General features: G+C 47.1%; 2 protein-coding genes across 2 annotated transcripts in view; one reads left to right on the forward strand and one right to left on the reverse strand.

Annotated features, from left to right (window-relative positions):
- Positions 1 to 4,365: 4,365 nt before the first annotated feature.
- On the forward strand, positions 4,366 to 11,506 carry LOC149352023 (uncharacterized). The gene is made up of 2 exons (XM_089581246.1): positions 4,366 to 4,901; positions 9,039 to 11,506. The coding sequence occupies exons 1-2, from the start codon at positions 4,608 to 4,610 to the stop codon at positions 10,839 to 10,841; spliced, it is 2,097 nt and encodes a 698-aa protein (XP_089437372.1). The 5' UTR covers positions 4,366 to 4,607; the 3' UTR covers positions 10,842 to 11,506.
- A 1,665-nt stretch (positions 11,507 to 13,171) lies between these two features.
- The window catches only part of LOC149352024 (uncharacterized), a 28,169-nt gene continuing 17,872 nt past the window's right edge, over positions 13,172 to 23,468 (reverse strand). The window contains exons 8-9 of the mRNA XM_089581245.1: positions 18,897 to 19,015; positions 13,172 to 13,742 (exon numbers count right to left, since the gene is read on the reverse strand). Coding sequence (XP_089437371.1) covers positions 13,330 to 13,742; positions 18,897 to 19,015 — 532 coding nt within the window. The 3' untranslated portion in view covers positions 13,172 to 13,329. The remainder of the gene's footprint in view (positions 13,743 to 18,896; positions 19,016 to 23,468) is intronic.

Below are 23,468 nucleotides of genomic sequence, written 5' to 3' on the forward strand. Positions count from 1 at the left end.
GAACATAGCAACGACTAAGAGAAATACATGCTTAAAATTGAATACAGGAGAGTCACTTCCTTTTTACCGAAGCAAAAATGTTTTTAGCGCCTGTTCTACGTCAGAAGAGTTAAAAATCGATTCAGGGAGTGCGTTTCAATCTGCTATTGTTTGAGGGAAGAAACTGTGCTTAAATGAGTTTGTTTTAGCGAAAAGAGGCTGTAAGGAGTGCTCCCTAGTATGGCGGGTCCTTCGAGCAGTGGAATGCTTGATGAATGAAGGGGGAGAAATGTTAAGCTTGCCTGAGATAATTTTATGAAGTAAAGAAATACGGTTAAGTTTCCTGCGTGTACGAAGCAACGGAATGCTATTGTCTTTCATGAGCTGTGTTGGGGAGTCAGACCTTCTATATTTATTAAAAATGAAACGTACTGCCTTCCTTTGGATGAGCTCTAGTTGATAGATATCTTTCTTGGTGTGCGGGTCCCAAATTTCAGAAGAGTACTCTAGTTTGGACCTGACAAAAGTTTTGTAAGCCAGAAGCTTGATACCTCTAGGAGTATGTTTTAATTTGCGTCTCAAGAAACACAGCTGAGAAAAAGCGGCTGAACAGATCTCAGAAATATGAGTGCCCCAGGTTAATCGGTTGTTAAGAGTAATTCCTAGATATTTGTACTGTGAGACCTCTCGGATGTGGCTGTGGTGAAGGCAATATTGGTAATTACTAACATTTTTTTTTTCTCGTAACTCGGAGAAGCGCACTCTCATCAATGTTTAAATCCATGTCCCATTCTTCACACCAGTGACATATTTTGAGCAAAGAATCTTGCAGCAGTTGATGATCTGCAATTGAGGTTATTTCTTTATATACAGCGCAGTCATCCGCGAACAACCTTATTGACACAGACGGAGGAATAGTGTCTATTAAATCATTTATATATATTAAAAACAGCAAAGGTCCTAACACACTGCCCTGAGGAACACTGGAAGTAACAGGGAGCGATTCAGAAAGAATACCATTCACATCAACACACTGAGTTCTACCGCTTAAGTAAGCTCTGACCCATTCAATAAGATACAACGGAATACCAAGTAACTGCAGTTTATAAAGAAGCTTTGCATGTGGTACCTTATCAAAAGCTTTCGCCATATCCAGTTCGCACCCCTTCCTTTCCGAGAATACAAGTCGAGGTTTCACTGACACCTTTTACGTGTGGAATGCATACGCCTCTTTCCAGCTGGTGTATACGCTTGGGCATGCTTGGGCTAAGCGTAGAATTGCCTTGGTTGCGTCTTTTTTGGTTTCAGGTAATACAAGTAATGAATAAACTGGGGTGTCCTTTTCTTTGGAGGTCACTGAAAAAATAGTCGCCATAATCCCTTTTACAACACCGCGCAAAGCTCGACGCAGTGCGGGATCCATATCCGCAGCTTCTCCGGTCCTCAGTGTGTCGTCACGACCTCTTGACCAATCACAGGCGGCGGCAGACCCACGGTGTGCCCCGCAGCGCCGGCTGCATATTTCTGCTAAAAAAGACAATTCGCGCTTGTTTGTGCCTAGTTTGGGTTCGGTATTCGAGTACGCAGCATGAAAAAGAGTAGGACGCCACTGCGAGCCCGATTTTTACCCAATCACTTCAGTGTCCCTTGCCTACGAGCATCGCGCCGATGCTGCACCAGCTCACCCAGTGTTTAGCTGTGCCTTCTCTTGAAACGCCATGTTCGGGGCGAAGCGTGGAAGGCAAGTGATTACCCTCATCGCCTCTCGATTCACAGCTTCAAGGCGATCCCATTGCGTTCATGTCAAATGCTGGAATTGGGCTTTGTTAAGATCGGAGAAGCGCAGTCTTCAACAGCTTGGTAAACAAGGCCTGGTTGTACAGCAGCCTAACCACCGTGCAATGCACGAGCGGGCGCCACCCGTTTTATGAGCAATACGTCGAATCAGACCCATAGTCTTAGCCGTGGCGCTCGGCTGCTGACCCGAAAGACCCGAAAGGGTTCGATCCCGGCAGCGGCAGTCGCATCTCGATGGAGGCGAAATGCTAGAGGCCCGCGTACTATGGGATGTCAGTGCACGTTAAAGAACCCCAGGCGGTCGAAATTTAAGGAGCCCTTCACTACGGCGTCCCTCATAGCTTGAGTTGCTTGGGGACGTTAAACCCCCATAAACCAAACCAAACTTTGCGTTTCTCCGTAGCCTCAACGGTAGCACGGCTGGACTGGACCACGACAGATGGTGCCACTAGGACAACCGCCATTCCTGGCCTTCGGAGCAGTCGTTAGCGCCATCGGTGCGCAGTGCGAACTGCTGCTGTGCAACTTGTGTACGAATGTCAATAGGCACTCAAACTCCCGGCTGTAGTATAGATGCCATGCGTATAGTTGGATTAAACTTGTGTCATATATTTAGATTGTCATTTACCGTTCTATTAACAGCGCTGCAGATAATCTTCAATGTGATCTACAAATGTGGGAGCAGTAGTGTCGTAGATGGTTGATGGTCTTAAACACTAAAAAAACGGCGCTTGTTTCCACAGACGACAAAATTACCCTACCCCAAACTATCTTCTGAACATTTCCAGTGCCTCATCCCTCAATTGCATTGAGTATCTTGGTGTTCACATCTCGGGAACCCTGAACTGGTTTACCCACATAGCGCGAACAATTACCAATGCTAACAAAACTCTCGGCTGCCTTCGTGGTAATTTACGCTTAGCTTCACCAGCAGTTAAATAACTAGCTTATAAAACATTAATTCGGCCGAAGTTAGAGTACGCATATGCCATTTGGAACCCCGCTCAACTTAACCTCACCAGCTGTAATGAACTTGCTCAAAATCGCGCCGTTTGATTCATCTACTCAAACTACTTATACTCCATCAGTGTTACTTCCCTAAAAAATAATGCATGCCTACCCAACCTCCAGCAACGCCGTATATTTACAAGGCTATATTTGTATCATAAATGCTTCACAACTTTCCTTATAACTTCCTTATCCAGCCTGCTCATCGTTCTTCAGCCCGCATAGGCCACCACAAGGCCGTTTACCCACCTCCTGCTCGCACCATGACCCATCTTCACTCCATCTTATTCCAAACAGCTCGTGACTTAGGAACACTCTTCCCACAAGTGCCATCCTTCATAAAAACCCGGATCATTCAAGTAAGCCATCGAGACAGTGTTTTATTAGCACCAGGTTATTAGCCCTCCCCACATGTAAAGCCTTTATCCAAGGGCCCTTGAGGTAACTGAAATAAATAAATAAACAAATTTGTAGTGATAATGCCCCTGTGGCCTAGTGGCGGAAAAATAGACGCGCTTATTACATACGAGGCACTTCGCGGCACAAGCCGGCCTTTTTCGAGAAGCTGCCTTGCGAGTTAGTGCTGCTTTCTGGGAGAACAAAACGTTAATCTGTTGTTCAAAGAAAAAAAAATTAACATATCACCAACCCCACGAGCCAGTTGATTTCAGCGCCGGCAGTAGCTGCGGGAATGCCAGTGCGGGCTGGTAACGTCTCCACAACAGTAATATATGGCACCCTTGTAAAGTCGCCGCGTCATTTTCATAGTGTATTAAAAAGCATTTTCTTATGGCTATTAGTGGCTATTAGTGCGACCACATTCATAATTCATCGTGCGAAGAAGGAAGGTGAATGTGACTAAAAACCAACACTCACCAAAAGGAAGAAAAATAGGCTAAGAAATTGGAGCGTAAAGGGTTAATTCCCATATATGCAGAAGGTAATTCTCTACACTACACTGCCACCGCGGTGGCTTAGTGGTTATGGCGCTCGGCTGCTGACCCGAAAAACGCGGGTTCAATCCCGGCCGCGGCGGCTGAATTTCGATGGAGGCGAAATTCTAGAGGCCCGTGCACTGTGCGGTGTCAGTGCACGTTAAAGAACCCCACGTGGTCGCAATTTCCGGAGCCTTTCACTACGTGTGGATATGTGCCATCTGTTGCTAGGAGAACAGCAACTACCACTGATCTTCACACAAACTAGTCCGACAGCAAGACCTCAGTTTGCGGTGCTTTGCGCGATCTTTGGCCAATATTCTGTGGCGGGTATATATTCCATTTACCTTGTCAGGCCAACAAAAATGACATTCTGACGCCGGATTCAGCACGAGACTGCCGCAGTCATACTCGCTATTCTTTCGGCATCGTTGGATTTACAGCGAGCCCTGGCGTCTCACGCCATCTATACACAACGCGAGCTTATTTTGGTCCGCTAATAAATATTTTCTTTCCTTCCTGTTAACTCTAAAGGATCGTCGAAGGCCTAACTTTTCTTACTCAAAATTAAAAAATAAATAAATAAAAGGTCACATCTCTTTTTGAGTGATCTAATAAGGGCACGAATATTCACAGGCGTTTAAATTTCGTGAGTCTTCTTTCTCCTCTCGCGTGCTCTGCTGGAGCCAACGTTCCAGCGTGAGCGCGCGGCGCGTTCAGACACGTAGACCAAGGCAGCGCTGGTACACGTCGGTCCTACTTCCCCTGGAACACCCAGCCTTCCAGCAGCGGCTGCTACTCCGCTCGGACTTGGAGGCGTGGACGCCAGCCGTACCGAGACGCTAGGGTAGGGAGGCCCCCGCGTCTTCCTCATCGGCGACGGACGCCATGGCATCGGCGGCTGAGAAGACGGCCGCCACGTACACATTATATGGCTTTGGCAATGATTTGGACTGGCGGAAGACATCCTTTCTAGAACCGCTGCCGCCATGCAGGAGCTGCACGTACTGTGGACGTGTTTGCGCAACCATGATGATGCTACCATGCTGTCATATAATATGCGCTGGTTGCTACAGCCAGTGCACGAGGAGGGACTGCGCCTGCGCACTGGATGGGCAGCGCTTCCAGCAGCACGACGTAGCAGTCATTACCTTCACAACCGAAGACCTGGCTTCAAAACACGTGAGTTGCGACAGCCGGAGCTCTTTCGTTAGATCTCAGCAGCTGTAAAAAGTGCACCGTAGAGAACCTACAGAACGCCGATCTAGATCATACCTGAAGCGTACAATGGCTTATTTCTGGGCTGGTTGCTTCATAGCTACGGAACAGTAGCCCAGTTTCACTAGCTAGCAGTGAAGAATGCCGGAACAGGACAATCCTTGTTCAGCCCTTTGCTGGTTCGCGCTTTTCTTCACCTGAAATGGCACGCGAACTTCGGTCCGAAACGAGACCAAAGTACAGGGCTCGTTTCTTTCGCATTGCTTTTTTTTTTAAGCGACACCTGTTAAGGAGCCTATTAAACGGTTTTGAAAATAGCTATTAAATGTGTGCATTATGTACAGTAAACGCCATTGTGCGTACACGTCGCATATAAGTTTTCAAAAGTGAGCCGACCATTATTAAAAATTTCCATTCACGCGCCTCGCGGCGACCACCGGCGCCGGTCTTCCGCGTGAATGCTGCCTTGCGACATCTTCCTTGAAAATTGGTTTTTGAGGAAAGGATATGGCGCAGTAACTTGTCTCCCATCTCGGTGGACACCCGAACCGCGCCGGAAGGGAAGGGATAAAGGAGGGAGGGAAAGAAGAAAGAAGTGCGTACTGGAGGTCTCGGGAATAATTACGACCACCTGGGGACCTTAACGTGCACTGACATCGCACAGCAGTCTGGCGCATTTTTAAGGCCTTTAATGCGTCGTACTGTCGTTAGCAGCCGTATCGGCAGATGTGTCCGCATTTCGGTTACGTGCCTTACATGGGCATATGCCAATCATTACTTAATCGATAGCATTCGAATGACATCGGAACGCGATTTAAGGCATTCTATGATAACTGCATAATTAATGACTAATTGAGTAATAATAGTTAAGCAATTAGCCTAATTAACCTTTCTAGTCAGACCACATAAATAAAACCGAGTAGGAAATTGGTCGAGTTGGGGAATCGAACCAGGGTCTCCGGAGTGCGAGACGAGCACGCTACCACTCTGCTGACAGCTCGATGGATTGGAATGAACAAATGCGCGTCTAGTGAATACGGTGTCTTCGTTCACTCCCATCTTCCTCCCTTCCCTTACGGCAAGGTTCAGGTATCCACTCAGATATGCGAGACAGATACATTTCCTTTCCTCAAAAACCAATTTACCGACGAGCAAGGCAAGACAGCCGAACGGGCGATGGCGTTCTGTGGACTCCCTGGCAGGGTTGCAAGACGCTATCGCGTTCCGCTCTTAGAGGTGAAGCTTAGCATCTTAACCACACATCAGTGACACAAGCAGCAACACCGCACTTAAGGCTTTCGCCTCACCGCACTTTAAATCAGCAAGTGCCCCCCTGAATTTTTTGTTTCGCCTCCATCGAAACGCGGCCGCCGCGGCCGGGTTCGAATCCGGGAGCTACGGATCAGTAGCCGAACGCTCTTCCCACTGAGCTGCCGCGTTCCTGACGTCAATCGGGAGCGGTCTGTGAGCGGCTTGCAAAAAACCGCAAGGATGTTCGTAGAAAATGGACGCAGCACCGCGGCCAGCTGGCGACAGCGCCGCGCAGCTCCCGTCTTCTCCCTTCTATTATCCTGCCCGGGGGAGCGACGTGGCCAGAATAAAAAAAATTAGCAAACAATAGAGCTAAGGATGTGGAGCGGGGCCTCGGTACCTATATATTTTTTTAGTGCTAAAGCACTTCTAGCTGCACTCTCGGGATTTCAGCGGTGTGTGTCTCTTACCCTCCGTTGAATTTGATGAAAGGAAAGGTGCATATCTGGCTCCCTGTGTCAGTGGGCACCTTACTTGAGCTTCGAGGTACGTGGCGGTATAGTTTCCACCTGCAAAAAACAATGCTAAACCGCCAGCCATTTTCTTTTCTCGCCCCGGTTTACGAGTTGAGAGAAAAGCAAAATGTTCGTTTTTAATATTCGATATCTCGGTGCCCGAGCACGCATCGAGTTTTTCAGGAAAAATTTCCGTTTTTTTTTTTCGGGTCATTTTTTGTAGCTCATTTCTTGCTCATTCGTTGACAAACACAGAAACTGTGTGTTCCACTAAAAAGTACTTCCGAAGCAAGATTTTTTCCTTACTACAAATATTTCTTCACACATGTTACCATGCATTTTCCTACGGAGCACTCCCGTGTCTGAGCAAGACTGGCCTGCCTTTATTTGTACAGTGCGAAAACATTCAACATCACAGCAACCACGAAATGCGAGATCTTTGGATCAGGTCTCGATTAGCGTGGCTTGCTTCATTACAGTGACTCCGTTAAGACGTCGGGATGGTAGCCATGTTGTGGTCTCACTTCTAAGATGACATTTTCGAAAGCATCTCAAAACTCATCTGCCTCATGAAAACGAGCGTTAAATGAGGTTTAATATCCACTGTGAACCGAAGACACCTCTCTGGAATGAGTACCAGATTTCCACTCATTTTTCTTGCAGTGTCCTCACAGAGCTTTGTGAAATGCAGAACTAACATAGCCTGGAAGGCAGATTTTCAGAGGTATAGGGTTTAGCGAGATTTTTAGGAAATATGTTTCGGGTGCAAGAATCGGGTAAATCAGGTTCTACCCGAAAATGAAGGGCCCTATGCAAAGGTGGAAAATTTAGCAACAGCAGTACCACCTGCCTGCACTGGTGACCTTCACACTGGACCGTAACGACATAAACCCAAGACATCCCCCACCCCAGAGTTTCAAAACATCCACTTTGGATTCTGCACCACCCTAGCCGTTTTTGGCTATTTCGATGAGTTACGTGCACTGGAGAGGTTACTTTGCCTGCAAGCTTCTCAAAAGCGCATGTATTTTGGCACGATGTAGCTGAAGTTTTTTGGCCAGTGCCGAGAGTAACCACGCCTTCGAAATTCTAAAACCCAATATGGATATCACTTTTGTGGGCTATGTGCCACTCAATAATTAATGAGCCTAACAGTAATAACTAATATTGGTTAACCAGCTTGCTAGTTAGCACGTCAGCTGTATTCTGATGTACTACACCACTGACAACACTATGCCAAAAAAGTGCTCTTCTAACTCAAAAAGTCTATTTTTAAAAATTGTGCAAGGTAAAATGCGGTCACAGCACGAAAACATCACAAGAACGGGACACACACTGCGTTATATGAGTTTATTCAAGGAAGTAGTCAATAAATACAGACTATAAAGCATGACACCTGATGAAAAAAAAAAAAAAGACTGAAAATGGGGTAATTTACAACCTTAGATATTCGATTTCTTCCATAGTTAACGAAACAGATGGGTCACTGACATAGAGCATGGTGCTTCACAATATGATAAGCTTCTATAATCTCCCTTGCGAGCCTGAATCTGCCCTTGTAAAAAATTTGGCAGGATTTTCCTTCGCTGCAGGTTCAATAGCAGGCCGCCAGGTTTCCAGATACAGCTATACTATCTACTTTGTTTCTGTGTTCTAGTAGACTTGCATTCAAGCACCTACCTATCTGGCCAACATAAAAGTCTCCACATGTGAGCGGCAAAGAGTAGATGACTTCTTTTGATTATGAGACAAAAGGGTTTCGATGATTGGTGTGGGAAGCATTTTTACGAGCATCCGGTGATCTTGTCGAATTTACAAGCCCGACCATTTTGATGTTTGTTAGGAGCGGGAAATAAGACTGACTCGTTGCTGGTTACCTATTTTCTTTAGTTGATGGGCAAAGCCGTGGGGGTATGGAACCACAGTTGTCTTACGTCTTTCTCTAGCGTTCAGTGAAAGGTTGTCATCACCTGAGCTTTTAGTTGTAATTTTTCGTCTTAATTTTTCCGCGACAGAAATCAAGATATGGTGAGGGAAACCAGCTGTCAGCCTTGCTATTTGATCTTGAAAGCTAATTTCAATGCAGTGCCCCCAGGATTTCTGCAAGGCGTTGTGCATACACATTTGCTACTGCCCTTTCCACTAGTTTCGAATCTGCAGACTAGTATGCTAAAAAGACCAGGCCAGAACCCACAGCAACATATTTCGAGGCTAAAGCAGATTGAACTAATGCAAAAAGGGCCAGCAACAGCTTATTGGTGCTCCTATTCTGCCCATCACTGAGAGTCATTTCTAAGAAAAGCGATTCGTTGCATTTCTTTTTCGCTACTCGCAGATCCGCTGCTGGAATGCCGAACAAGGTTGCAAGATATCTGGATTGTCATTCCAGATACTTGAACACTTCCAGAAACAGTGTGCACATCACATCATAAGCTGCTCCAGATGTAATCAAGCAGTCTCTCATGGGGAAGTTGTAACTCATCTTGCATCAGGCTGCAGCCAGAAGCCAGTGGCACTTCTTGGTGTCGAGGACACTCGTAAACACCCCGAACGGCTAAGCCCGGCCGCCTCCAGACATCTAGGCACTGCTGTTCCCTTTCCCCTCATTCCTGACCAACGTGCAAAACTTGAAGTTGGAAACGCAGATTCAAGTTCCACGGCATTTGCCTTAGCCTCAGAGCAATATCACGCAACAAGCATCTCGCCTGGCCTTCACTCACCGCGCCAACCTGAACCGCTCTGCGAACTCCCTGCAGGCCACGCAGAGCATCCAGAGAACCCAAGCAGTGACACCCAACGCAGGGAGTCGCTGGCAGTGGATAAAGCACCTGGTTCCATGGAACTTCAAATCACGGGGAGGCCGGAACGTCTATCAGAGCCAAAGTCTCACTTCACACCGGAAAGAAGTATTCAGATGCAAGGAACACCGCCAGACAGTGCAAGTCCATCACCCGAAGCAGCGTGGCCTGGGAGCTATCGGTACCTGCACACTGCTGGTAGACTGGGGGCTGAAACGTTCAGTATGCCCGAGTTGAACGGTGGCAAAGAGGCGATCCCAGAAGCGGAAGCATCAAACGCAGCCACCGTGCAAGTGGACCACGCATACTCCCGCGCCGAAACAAGAGTTGGCACTCAAGATAACAACAGCAAATACAAAACAGAAGAGGACAATTCGTCCCAAGACCAACCAGCTCTGACAGAAAAATCTGCACTGCCCTATGAAAAAGACAAAAGTGACACCAAGCTCAAGAGCCGTATGGACAACGACGCGATGCAAACTACACTTTTAGTTGTATCACAGAGTGGAACAAGTGCAACTTCTGCACCTAGCAACATTAACAAAGAAGACCTGCCGTCGCTGCTTGAACGCTACATCAACTCTGTCTGTCGCTTCGTGAGCAAGAATTTTGATGAAAGAGACAGTGAAAAGAATGCGCTCTGCAAGCTCCCACCAGAAGACCTCATCTTTGTTTGGAAAACATCCAAAGAGATACGGACACAAATGAGTGCAGAGGGTCCAGCGACGAGTTCCAAGCCTGGCACAGTGCGAGCGGCAATAAGAAATCTGCTCCAGGTTGCTCGGGAGAAACAGAGCCCAGAAAGCGGCGAATATGTTTTCTCGAAAGAATATGTCGCACAGAAGATAGACAACCTCATCAACCTCGCACAACATGTTTTGAGCCAGCGCACGCTTGTCTCCATGCCTGTGCAGTGGTACCTTCACAAGTGGTCAGAACTAAAGGCTAGGGCTCTTGCTACAGGAGAGGCAGCAGAGTACTTCGATGACATTAGTGCCACGTTCTACGGCTACGCCATAGTCCCTGGTCTGTTGCTGGAAAACACAACCGGCACACTACGGCTTCACTTCTCCTTCTACCTACAACGGGGAGTTTATGATAGCTTCCTAGAGTGGCCTCTCAAAAAGGAGTTAACACTAAGCATCATCCACCCTACAGACAAGGGAAAGATTCGTATCCTTTCTGTAGACACAAAGAAAGGTCAGGTAGAGGGATGCATGAGACCAGAAACTCAAGTAGGAAAGCCCATATCCAGAGCGAAAAGCATAAAGGCAGACTATTTCGACATGAACGGATATGTCGACGGCAACAAGCTAATGCTGAAGTTTGAGGTGAAGTAGTGGCAAGCGTCCAAAGGCCTGCGCATGAATGTCACCATCAACCAAACTTCCCTTCAAACCAGCATGTGCCTTTCTCAGAGGATGCATCCAATCGTGGAAGCAACTTTTTTTTTGTTTTACGGGAGGGAGTAGGAAGAGCGATCGGGCAGAATGGTGCTTCAACTCTGAATCTTGCATGCAACCAAAGGAAGAGACTACCCCCAAGATGAGAGACTGCTGGATGAAGTTTTGAAAATGCCACTGAAGTTTCTGCTACAAAACTGTCAGTGTTACTTCGCTTTTGCAGCAACAAGTGCAGCCCACATACTTTTTATTTTGTGACGCTTGTTCTGACAAACTTTTTTTCACTGTTTTTGCAGTAACAAGTGCAACCTTCCTTTTTTTTTTTCATGCAGCTTGTTCTGACCAATTTTTTTTCACTGTTTTTGCAGTAACAAGTGCAGCCTTCCTTTTTTTTTTTCATGCAGCTTGTTCTGACCAATTTTTTTTCACTGTTTTTGCAGTAACAAGTGCCGCCTACATACTTTTTTTTATGCAGCTTGTTCTGACCAACTTTCTTGTACCTTCTGTGTATGTGCATAAAGGTATTTTATGCCCTGAAGGTGTAAAGTTACTACACAAGAGTCGCTGTTTAGGAGCATGAATCTGTCACCACTAACGCGAGAAAGTTGATCTGCCCCTCCACCTGGCCAGCAGCACATACAAAACCCATTTCATTAGCAGTGTGTCAGTGCCAAGGCCAGTAAATGTTCTTGGCATCCCAGGTTTGCGTATGCTGCTCTTCCCTTCCTTTTCACACCATACAACATTTGATGCACAACTTTAGAGAAAAACTGTCATGGGTCCTTTATGACCTGGTAAGTGTTCTATAAGAGACCCATGAGCGACTGGGACCAGCAAAAACCATTACTATTGTTGGATCGGCGGCCGGCAGGCTATCTCCGGTAGTTTCATTTTTCAAGTTTCCTCCTTGCGTTAGAAAATGGTGTTACAGAAGCAAAACAGGTTCACAGCTTGTCCACGAGCGCAGTCTTGGAATTTTTTACTGCAGGTCTAAAACATGGGTCATATATGACCCATGGTTTATGGCGCGCGGTAAGGAGAGAGAGGCAATAGTTAAAAGGCTGGCAACACAGTCAAGGCGCTCATGCCCACCCAGTACCACCACGCCTCCGTTTCTTGCCGATGCTTCCGTTTCAGGCTGCTGTGCTGTAAATGTTCGCCCTTTTTTCCCTTCCTTACACTTTACTGTCTCATTTCTTAGCGGCCCAAGCTGCCACCTTTCTATGTTCATAGCCAGCTTTACTTTTTACATGTGCACCACGCGCTTTGTCACACAGGTCCAAGGACTTCCAACTTGTGAGCTTGGTGAAGTTATCTCAAAGAGCACAGTCCTTGGTATCCATCTGCCTCCAAATGTTGGCCTCGCACAAGCTCCAATGTGTTAAAAGTTTTAAATTGCGGGGTTTTAACGTCCTGACGCGACACTTTGACTATGAGGAATGTTATAGTAGAGGGTTCGCAATTAATTTAGACCACCTTTTTTTTTTATGCGGATTTAACGTCCCAAAGACTCAGGCTGTGAGAGACGCCGTAGTGAAGGGCTCCGGAAATTTAGACCACCTGGGGTTCTTTAACGTGCACTGACATCGCACAGCACACGGGCCTCTAGAACTTTGCCCGCCACAGCCGGGATCGAACCTGCGTCTTTCGAGTCAGCAGCAGAACACCATAACCACTAAGCCACCGCGGCGGCTCCCTGGGGTTTTTCAATGGCGCCAGTGCCTTTAGCACTTGTCCCCATCCTAACACTGCCCAGGTCCTTAGCTCAGTAGCAGAGTGCCCTAACCACTAAGCCACCGCGACAAGGCATCAGCGTGTTCATGCACATACATACTTGCAGCAGGGTGAAAAATTCGCAGAATTGCGACATGACCTGGTTGCACAAGGCATGAGCAGTTTCAGAGGTGAACTTTTCCTTCTTTCATGCAATGAATAAAAAGCAGTCATGGTACACTGGTTAAAGAACCTTGCTACCAGCAGAATGAAGACTTTTCTTTGGAGTTTTATGCATACATGATCAAAGCATTGCACACGAAACTGATTCTTCAACAAATCCTTCCCAATATTTTGAAAGGTCACTTTGCCTTGAAAAGGTGTTCTCTTAACTGTCACCAATGCACTAGAGCAGACAGCAGGAAGAAAAACTTGTGTTCAGGGAAAGTTTGAAAGGCGAGCTTTCATTCCCACAGTGGCCTCTGAAACTGCCAAAGTAATAAGAGTACAACGCTGTATACTACTTGCTTTCAAGCTCCAAAAAACAACAAACATATGGTTATATCAGTTTATTTGACGTCAGTGCAATGTGAACATGAAAGAGGGCTAAATGACGTCAGTCGCGGCAATGTGCTTCTGTGGGTGTAGTAGATGTGGTAGGCCCAAAATCCCCCCCTCTCTATCTTATTAACACGACTAAAAACATCACCTCTTATGCCACTTTAGGAGTCCCTTTCAACCCAGGTGTCTTCTTCTGCAAAGGTGTTGCCTTGGGTGTTCCCTTAGGTGTTCCCTTTGGAGCTTCTCCGGGTGTCTTTGCACCTCCCTTGGGCTGCCCTGGTGTTTTGGGGCCTCCCTCCTTTCCTGGTGTCTTGCCCCCCTTCTGCTGGCCAGGTGTTTTGGGTCCCTTCTGTTGCTGCTGCTGCTGACCAGGTGTCTTGGGAGAGCCCTGGGGAGCAGGAGTACCAGGCTTCTTGCCAGGGCTTGAGCCTTTTACAGGGCTCTCAGCTCCTGCTTTCTGTTTGGCCGCTTTCTTGGCCCTCTTCTTCTGGCTCTTTGAACCAGCCTTGTCATCACCCTTGGGCTTCGCTGCAGCACTGCTGCTAGCCTTCAACCTGGCTGGTCCTGCATAGCAAAACAGTGATCAAAGGTGATGGAAAGGCAGGAACAAAAACAAACCCAGCTATCTGGCACTGATGTCAGCAGATAGAGCATGCATGTCTTTCCATCACTGCAAGTTTCTTTTTTTTTTCCCGCATTTTTCCATTTTTGCTGCTGACTGCACATAATAGGTGCATAATCCAAATCAACTCTTTTACTGAAAGAAATACAGTAGACTGGATAATTACGACTCTGACCAAATTTTAAAGCTGCTTAATTCATATTGTGGTTGCTCTTTAAGCTTAATTTACTGCCTCACTCCAACACTCCTAACACTCGAAAAACCGACGACCAAGGTCTGATGTGTCAGGTTTGCGGCGCCACATGAGCTGAAAAATCCAGGGGGCACTTTGGCTCTCTAAAGTGCTGCAAGGCGAAAGCGTTTCCTGGCCACTGTTTGTTTTTATTTACTTTTTTATTTTTCATATTTTCCTTTATTTTTTTGCTCCTTTTCATAATTTTATTGTTTTTATTTTCGCATCTTATATTTATTTTGTTTTTATTTTTGTTTACCGTATTTACTCGCATACAGTAGAATCTCGATGATACGATTACGGCTGATACGAATTTCGGGATGATACGAATTTAAAGAATGCTTTGAACGGACTACATGGTACAGAATACGTTAAGATTCGGCGTGATACGAACACTTTCTGAACCCGCCGCGGATGATACGAACGCGCAAACCAGCGGCGCATGCGAGCGGGCCGGCGCGGCTGGTCTCCAGAGGAGAGGGGAACACCCGCCGCGGCCGCCGTTGACTCCTCTCCACCCCTCGCCGCGGAATACACGAACGAACGTTGCACGAGCGCGCAAACCGAGCCACTGATGGCACGCAGATGTGGAGAGGGGTTTCCAGCTGCCTCCTCTCCATCCCGCTAGCCATCCTACCCTCACCTCCCTTTTGTAACCTGTAGCACGGCGCTCGCTCTTTTTTAAGAGCGTGCGCCCCCCTCGAGACAGATCGTGCCTGTAGCAGCCTGACGAACCAAGGGCGGCAAAGGCGAGTCACGTGCCCGGTCACCCATTTGCTGGCAGCTCATTGGTCTATCGAAAAGTTGTCTCGCCAGCTGCTCCCAGGAAGCCTGTGCCGCTGTCTGCCGCCGCCGCAGTTCTCCGTTCGCCGCCTCTTTGTGAGCTTCGCTGTATCGTGGCATCGTGAACTGCGCAAATTTGACAAGGACGCAAGCGTTCGCAGCTGCCGACATGTCGCGGAAGCGTAAAGCCCTCTCTTTTAAGGAGAAGCTTGAGGTGCTGAAGAAGGTTGACGAAAACCCCAAGAAGAAGCGCGTCGACTTAGCGAAAGAGCTAGGGTTAGCGCCGTCGACGCTCTGCACCATTGTTGGGCAGCGAGAGGTGATCTTAAAGAATGCGCAGCACTTCGGTGTGAACGTCAAGCAGGCGAAAACGGCGACCCATGTCAAGCTGGAAGAGGTCCTGCTAACTTGGTTCCGCGAAGTGACGGCGGCCGGCGTCAACGTGGACGGCAAGGTGCTGCGTGAAAAAGCCGACAGCATCGCACTTGCGCTTGGAATTGAAGGTTTCCAAGCGTCTGGCGGATGGCTGCACCGCTTCAAAGAGAGGCACGGACTTGTCTACCGGGTCGTCTCAGGTGAAGGCAAGAAAGTGGACGAGGCAGCTGTTGACGAGTGGCTGGACACGCTGCCGGCGCTCATTTCAGATTACGCGCCACGCGACATATTCAATGCCGACGAGGCGGGCCTCTTCTACAACCTTCAACCGGAGAGGAGTTTGTGTGTGAAAGGACAGGCATGCCAGGGCGGCCAGAAGAGCAAGGAGAGAGTTACAGTACTCTTTTGTTGCAATTCGGATGGATCCGAGAAGCTCCAGCTTACCGTCATCGGTAAGTCCAAGAAACCGAGGTGTTTCCGATCGGCGGAACGTTTGCCTGTCATTTACAAAGGCAATCGAAAGGCGTGGATGACTGCAGATTTTTTCCGCGAATTTTTGACAAGCCTTGATCGCAAAATGGCGTCAAGAGACCGGAAAATTTTGCTTTTCATGGACCAGTGCTCTGCCCACCCAAAGGAAATGTTGTTCAATAACCTGACAGTCAGGTTCCTGCCGGCGAATACTACGAGCCACCTGCAGCCACTGGACGCTGGGATAATACGAAATGTAAAGCATCATTTCAAAGGACTTTTAGTGAGGCGTCTGCTGGCAAAAATTGACCGCAAAGAAGCCAACTTGCGGATCAGCCTCTTGGATGCTTTACACTTTATAGCTATGTCCTGGGATAGTGTAACTCCAGAGACAATCTCAAACTGTTTTAGAAAGTGCGGATTTGCCATCGGGCGTGATGCGGCCTCCGCGGGAGATTGCCAAGAGCCAGATGAAGACTTGACCATTGATGGCTGGGACAGCTTGGAAACTGAAGCTTCGGCTCGAGACTTCGTTACCGCGGACGACAACGTCGCGACCTGCGGGCTAAGGTCTATTGAAGACTTGGTTAGCGAGCAAGCAGATGATGGCGAACATGAACCTGACAGCGATGGTGAAGACGCCGACGAGTGTGATCAACCGCCGTCAACGGGAGAGACTCTTCACGCTCTGGACGTTCTGCGCCGCACCGTAAGTGCCGGCAGCGTGAGCGACGAAACCGCTGCACGGTTTTATGCATTTCAGGCGGGGCTTGTCCGCGACATCGATGGCAAAAAAGTTCAGACAAGCATTACGGACTTTTTCGGCCGGAAATAGCTCGCCATAATAAAGTTTGGTTCATTTTTGTGTTCGTTCTCATGTTGAAGTTGTCTTGTTTTGGATCATACGAATTCGGGATGATACGAATATTTTGCGTGTTACCTTGAAATTCGTATCATCGAGATTCTACTGTAATAGGCGCACCCCTAGTTTGGTCGCGAAAAATCAGATTTTTTTATTTCCGCGCATAATAGGTGCACCCCGAACTTGGCACTGTGATCAATACTGTATTTACACGATTGCAAGCCGACGCCTCGCCGCCCCCCACCCCCAATCTTTATTTTAACAAAGTTTTTGCTGAACTGACTACTGGTCCACACTAGTGCCGCTGCCGTCGCAGCTGCTGCAGACCCACAGCACGTACAACGACATCGTGTAGAGCAGCCGCACTCAGTTTTCAGGGATGCTCACTTTAAACGTCTGTTTGGAAAGTTTCATCTCCAGCCGGAAATGTTCCCGACTTAGGCCCGCGAAAACCTCGGCGCCTGGAGTCACGTACGAAAATTTAGGCACGCAACTGCCGCACTACTCGGCCACGTCGAGTTTCCGACCTACCGCACGCTTGCCGTGTTCGAGAGCAAACTCCCAGCCGTGTAGCTATTAAGGTGCTTGCCCGTCGAGCTGAAACAGCAACGTTCGGCGGCAAAGCCACAAACCACGATGAACTACGCGCTACCGCAGATCCCGGCACTTGATAGCAACAACAACAAAAAAAGAAACCTGGAGCTGGTGATGCTGATGGCGATATAGATAGTGAACGCTCGCGGCGGAAGAAAACATTGATGATGATGATAAGCTTGGCCTTGGGCGCCCTTCGTGGGCGGCGTCTGGAAGCTCCTTTGCGCATGTGTGGCCTCCGCGATCAAGCGCCCGTTGCGCGCAGCCGGAGCTGATCGCGGAGGCGTCGACGCGTGCATTTCAAAGGCTATTCCCGCGTGGGTCGTGGAAATTTTCGGTGCGGCCCTTAAACGTTTCTTTTTTTTTTAATATTTTCTTCGGGAAAACGGGGTGCGGCCCGTACACGAGTGCGTTTATGCGGTATGTTCAGTTTTGCGAGTCGAAAAATTTCCGGAAATTTTACCCCGCGTAATAGGCGCACCCCGAACTTTGAGCCGGATTTTCTGGAAAAAATGTGCGCCTATTTTGCGAGTAAATACGGTATTTTCTTATTTTTATTTTCCTTTTCTTGACGTTACTCCTTTTATTTTATTTACGAAGCCCATGCATTCACTAGATGCGCCATTATTCATGCTGGAACCTTGAGCCTTTTAAGCAGCGACGCCGAAAGGCGGACGAATCTGCCGACGCGTCTTTCGACACGGCTGCCGACACGTCTGCTAACGACAGTATGAGGCATTAAAGGCTTTTGCCTTAAAATTCTGTCCTAACCGGCCAACTTGGAAGCAGCCCAAAGGGGAGCTGTGTAGAGGCCAGCTCTCCACTACAGCATCCCTCATAGCCCGTATGTTGCTTGTGGTGTGTTAAACCTTACAATTCAATTCCAAATCGTTCCTCTCCTCTTGGACACTGCTTGACAAAGGCTGTACAGAGTGTCAACTTGCTGCGCGCGTTGTGAGAACGGGAGCTCATGGCAGATAGTCCCTACTCTGGCAATATGCAGCGACTCCTTTTCACAGTGTGGAAGAAAGGTCAGCTGCCTTGCCTGCTTTTGGCAGATCGAGGACGGCACCTTCCTTTCCATTTGGTTTCTGAGAGTGGCTGCAGCGTATCGCCACAAGAAGAGCTTGAGGTTAACTGCCATGTGCTTCAGTGTTCCTTTAATAAAAGCTGATGACTACACATAATCTATCACTGTGCACTGGCAGCCAACACTGCCAACTTGCAGCACTGATGTTACTCTTGGTTTGGTTTGACAGCAATTTAACACCCAAAATCAAATTTATGCGTCAAAGCACACTCGCAACCAACACTAATTTGGTATCGTTACAAAATACTGCCAAATTAAATTATCAAGACACCAGTTTTTAAGTAACACCAAAGCTACAAACAAGTTCGGAAAACATGACATCTCAAGACAAAAAGCACTGCACAGGAAAAAGCACCCAACGACAGTAGCATCACAGTACCTAGCCAGGGGTAGGAAACTCTGGCTAGTTTCGGATTCAACTACTTCAGCACACCTAGTGACAAGAGGAGCAATGATGCTGTGGCAACAGCTGGATTGGTTCGAGGCACCAGGAAACAAGGCTGCTTTGTTTTCGGTTGTGGTGGTTCAAATCCCGCTCTGAATTTTGTTTTTTAAATTCTGAATAAAACTGCCATGACAACAATATGACGATCCAAGTGGCTTTCCTCTGGCCGCTATGGCAGCAATTGGTGCTGGCAGAAGTTTCCTACCCCTGACTTACCCACAAATGTAACAGCATTAATACTCACTGTCTTTGAAAACAACTGCCACAGAAAACTGTAGGTTCTGTCCATCAATGCTCCGGCACTTCGGGTTCTTTAGAGCTTTTATAAGTGCTTCACTGGACGGGAACTTCACCTGAGCATACCTATAGAAAGTAGATAAACATCCTGTGAACCTCCAACATACAAAGTACATGCATTGCCATGATGCCCAAATGCAGGATAATTTGCCATAGCATGACCCTATATGCATCAAGTGAACATTCCGTAGTTTTCAGGGGGCAGAACATGCCCCAAACTTTCAACGAACCCCCTCCCTTTTCCCTCCTATCAGGTATGCACGCACCTGTACGCTGTTTCATACATAGCAGTCAACGCTGCAAAAACTAGTGCACCTGTTTGCGCAGGCCAAGTCCATGCTCAAAAATTAGTTAGCAATACAACCAGCGAACACGGGAATATTCGATTGCAATAAATCTCAAGTACCGTGATTGGCAACCTCGTGCATTTCGTTTTACAAAAACTCTTGTCCTGCAACTCATCAAGACTTCAAGAAGAAAGATGTGCTGGTATGTTAAGTGGCTCTTAGGGCGAACTGCTGACTCCATCTGCACCAAAAGTATTCACACTCGGTTCTCATTAAAACTATCGCCAGAGGAACCGAACAATAAACGCCTACAGCTTCAAGCATGATTCCCAATGCTAGCACTTCGTTTCATACCGCCCTTTGTTCTCATCCAAGCAGTCACCGAGGCTTCAAAAAGACGGATGATATGTGTGTGGTATATAATATGGTTTTACGGGTGCATTACCTCAGCAGCCTCTGCAGTGTTGACTGCTATGCATGAAACTGAGTATACTAATTCCACATTGCTCAACCTATAAGTAGAAAAATTAAGGCAAACATTACCATCACTAAGTACACGTGTGCTGTTCACCAAAGTTTCTTCAGGCTCCCCAAAATCAAGAGCAGTGGGAGGGTGAACAACAGTTAGCTGTCCACTTGTACAGTTGAATTAGCACCAGCAAATGCCCATTTTGTCACGAACCCGCATCCTGCATACTTTTGTCCATGACTGGACAGCATAGGTATAGATGTCCACAAAAGTTTTCAGAACATTGAAATTACAGAAAAACAAAATCACAGAACAGCATGTAGCAACAAAATACTAAATGGTGGACCTTGAACTGCCCTGCGCAATGCGCCAGCCAATGCCTAGCCACAAACCTAGGCAAGAAAATTCGGCATTGCCTTGGTTTTCTACAAACTGTGCACATCTGTATGTTAGTCTGTTAAACATACTACAGTGAATGCTCATTACTACCAACCTCACACTATTTTTTCAAATTTACGAACTTCTCAAAAGTTCTCACCAGAGTGCCTATATTTTCAATACAAAAAAATCTGCAACAAATTTCAACATTCTGAATATTTCAGAATAACATGAATAATTTATTTGGTCACCATCTTATTAGGCACCTTCTTATTAGAACATGGCCCTTGCACCGGAAGCTGATGCGGGACTATTAACGACGAAACAGCAAACCACAAAACTTCATTTTTTTTTTAAGGGTGTGCCTGTGCGGAGGAGGCCTTGCCAGCCCCACTGCCTTTGTTTTTCTTTGTGCTTTCGCTGTCGCGTGTGTTGAACTATGCCGCTAAGTATTATGTACAGTCAATCCGATTATATCAAATTCTGTTAGACTGAATTATCCATTACATTGAATAACTTCTAAGCACCATAAAGCTACACGTGAATGTATGGCTAGATCGTACAAAAATTAGCCGTCCCATCCAATCGATCAACTGTGGCTAACACCGGTCACCTCAAGAAGCTGGCTTTCCCTGAACACATCTGCCAAGGTTAGCTTCCACGCAGGTCCGATCAATCTTTGGATAACTCCAGTCGACTCAAGAAGCTGGACAGAAATGTTATTAAAATGGGCAAGACCACAATCTACAGTGGCCGGTGCTGCACCAGCAGTCCAAATTATTCGCATTTCCAAATTAACGGACACAAATTAAAGGTTTTCTGTAACATCAAGTGCAGTGCTACTTTTGTCTTCCCATGTGCACAACATCACTTGTTGGCTCCCAGTTTTGAAATTTCAGGCACTGCAAACTGCTGGTTTCCTAAACACTGATAGCTCCTTAAGGGGGGACGCTACCTTTGAAAACCGAAAAATCGCGAAAAAGTCAATTTTTGGAAAAGTATATATTCCGTTTGTATATGTTATAAACTACCTTTTCTGTAATTATCAATGCCTAATTCGCCGTAAAAATATTGAAAATTAGAAATATAACACGCCACAGCGGCCCCTGAGCCGCGAGCAAGCGCCGAAAATGCCCCAACTTCGCGCGCGCGCCATTCCTCCCACGCTGAACCGAGCGCCGCCATTTCGGTCTTGTTTTGTTCGTGAATTCTTGCGCTTTTCTTTGCTGCTGCCGGCGGCGACGGTGGCAGCATGCTCGAGGCGTGGCTAGCTTTTGATTGGGGGCCTCGCGGCTGCTTTCGAGTTTCCCGCGTCCAAAATCCGAGGCTACGATTGGACCAAGCGCGCGCTCCTCGAGAACGCGGGGGAACGGGCGGCTGCTATTGGCTGCTGCTCGCTGACGCGATGGTCTCCGCCGGCTGCTCCCTGCGCGTCGTCTCTTCCGGGTCTCGCTCTCCTCTGTGCAGTGTGTTCGTTCGCCTTTCGCCAGTTTTGCGATCGCCGTCTTCACAGTCTGTCGCGGTGCCCTTTGAACAGTGTCGTGTAGCTTGTTGATCGTTGCGCGGTCGGTCACGATGCCTACAACGAAATTCAAGACGCGACACGCGTTCGGTGCACGGACGCATTCTATGAGGTCCATCCGCATGGCGAAGCGCGCTGCCGACGACTGCATCGACGCGTCCAGCGTCCTAGATATGTACGGGTCGGTCAGCGGCGGAGAAAGATGCCCTGCGCATGGGCGAGGCTGAGGAACAGAATGAAGTGACAACTCAGAGGGGGCAAAAAAAAGAAAGCACGGAGACAGCTCCAGCTATTCAGCAGGATCGTTTTAGACCTGGAAATGTCAACTTTTGAGGATCATTTTCTCTGATTTTTAAAATTTTTTTCCTTGTATGGCTGCTCACCGCAGCATATCTCAGAAACCACTCATCAGATTTCTGTGTGGTCTTTTTACCTTATACATAAATAAATTTTGGGGGGCAAGAAAAGCCAATTTATTGAAGATATTGTGTTTGGAATTGTTGATAAATAAAATTTGGTTAATTAGTGCATGTCTAAGTAGTAATTAAATTCAGTGATGAGCAAAAATTTTTTACCAAAGAATTTTCGAAGGGCCTTGTTGTTGCCTGAGGTGCCTATCCAGGAATTATCATAAATTAACTTCATAGTGCCAACACATTCTGCATATTCTCCTGGCCTGTCCCAAGAACTCTTGTAAACCACCTCGATATACTCCTGTAACTTCAGAACCAGAGGGCACAACTCTGTGAAACTTAGTAATTCTTCAGGTGTTTATGCTGTGAGCCTACTCTGAAAATTTCGTCAAGATATCTCAAGAAACAAAAAAGTTGATGTTCTCTTGAACTTCTAAGGCCATTTTCTCAGAATCAATATTTTGCCTGGCGTGGCTGCTAGGGAAAGCCATATCTTGGGAACCACTTATCAGAATTTCATGGGGTTTCTTTTGCACCATACCTGAATAAATTTCTGAGGGCAAGACAAGCCTGTTTTTTTAAGATATTGTCTGTGGAATTTGTAATAAACAATTAAAATTTGGTTAATGAAGGTCTAATAAGTAACACTAAATTCAGGGCTGTGCTAAAATTTTTCAGCAAAGAAATTTAAAAAAAGGGCCTTGTCTTGCCCTGGAGTACCTATCCAGGAATGACTATGCTGAATTTCAAAGTGCCAGCACATTTTGCAAATTCTCCAGGCATGTCCCAAGGAACCTATGTAAACTACCTTGATATACTCCTATAACTTGAGAACCAGAGGGCACAGCTCCATGAAACTTGGTAGTTCTTCAAATGTTTGTGCTACGAGCTTACCCTGAAAATTTCATCCAGATATCTCAAGAAATAAAAAAGTTGATGCTCAAGGGTAGCCTCCCCCCTTAAAAACAACTGAGGCCATATTCTACAATGATCCATTCCATTTTCCACTTTATTTGGCCGTGTCATCAACGTGGCAAAAGCAACAGCAGGTGGGAAGGCAAACAGCCAACCACACACGCATCCAATCTGGTTGTAGTGCTGCTGCTAGCCAGCCTCCTGCCGCCGCATAGAGTCAGTGGAGTCACACAGACTACGCTGCACCAATTCGTCACATAAACAATGCCAAGTTTCTTTGCCAAGATTGGAATAGCGCCAAAAAAACTCGTCAGGCATGTCGAACATGTCACACTTGTCACCGATGGCCGTTTGCTCTGGTCTGCTCGTGCAACATGGACATGTTCGTGTCACGACCAGCATGAGATTTTCTCTGATGCCCTACATGAATGGGAGCAGTGACCAATGTCAGGGGACCACAGGGAATGGAAAAGCAATGGATTGTTACAGAATACGGCCTCTAGTCCAAAAGGAGGCAGTGTGTAGCAAGGTGGTT

This window comes from Amblyomma mixtum, chromosome 3 (assembly GCF_055824585.1).
Source record: "Amblyomma mixtum isolate Tamu chromosome 3, ASM5582458v1, whole genome shotgun sequence".
Classification (NCBI taxonomy): Eukaryota; Metazoa; Arthropoda; class Arachnida; order Ixodida; family Ixodidae; genus Amblyomma; species Amblyomma mixtum.

Excerpts from the sequence above, each read along its gene's own strand:
- LOC149352023 (XM_089581246.1), top strand. The coding sequence starts at position 4,608 with ATGGCATCGGCGGCTGAGAAGACGGCCGCCACGTACACATTATATGGC. Across the intron at positions 4,902-9,038 it reads AAGACCTGGCTTCAAAACAC|ATCCGCTGCTGGAATGCCGA; the intron begins GTGAGTTGCGAC and ends CGCTACTCGCAG.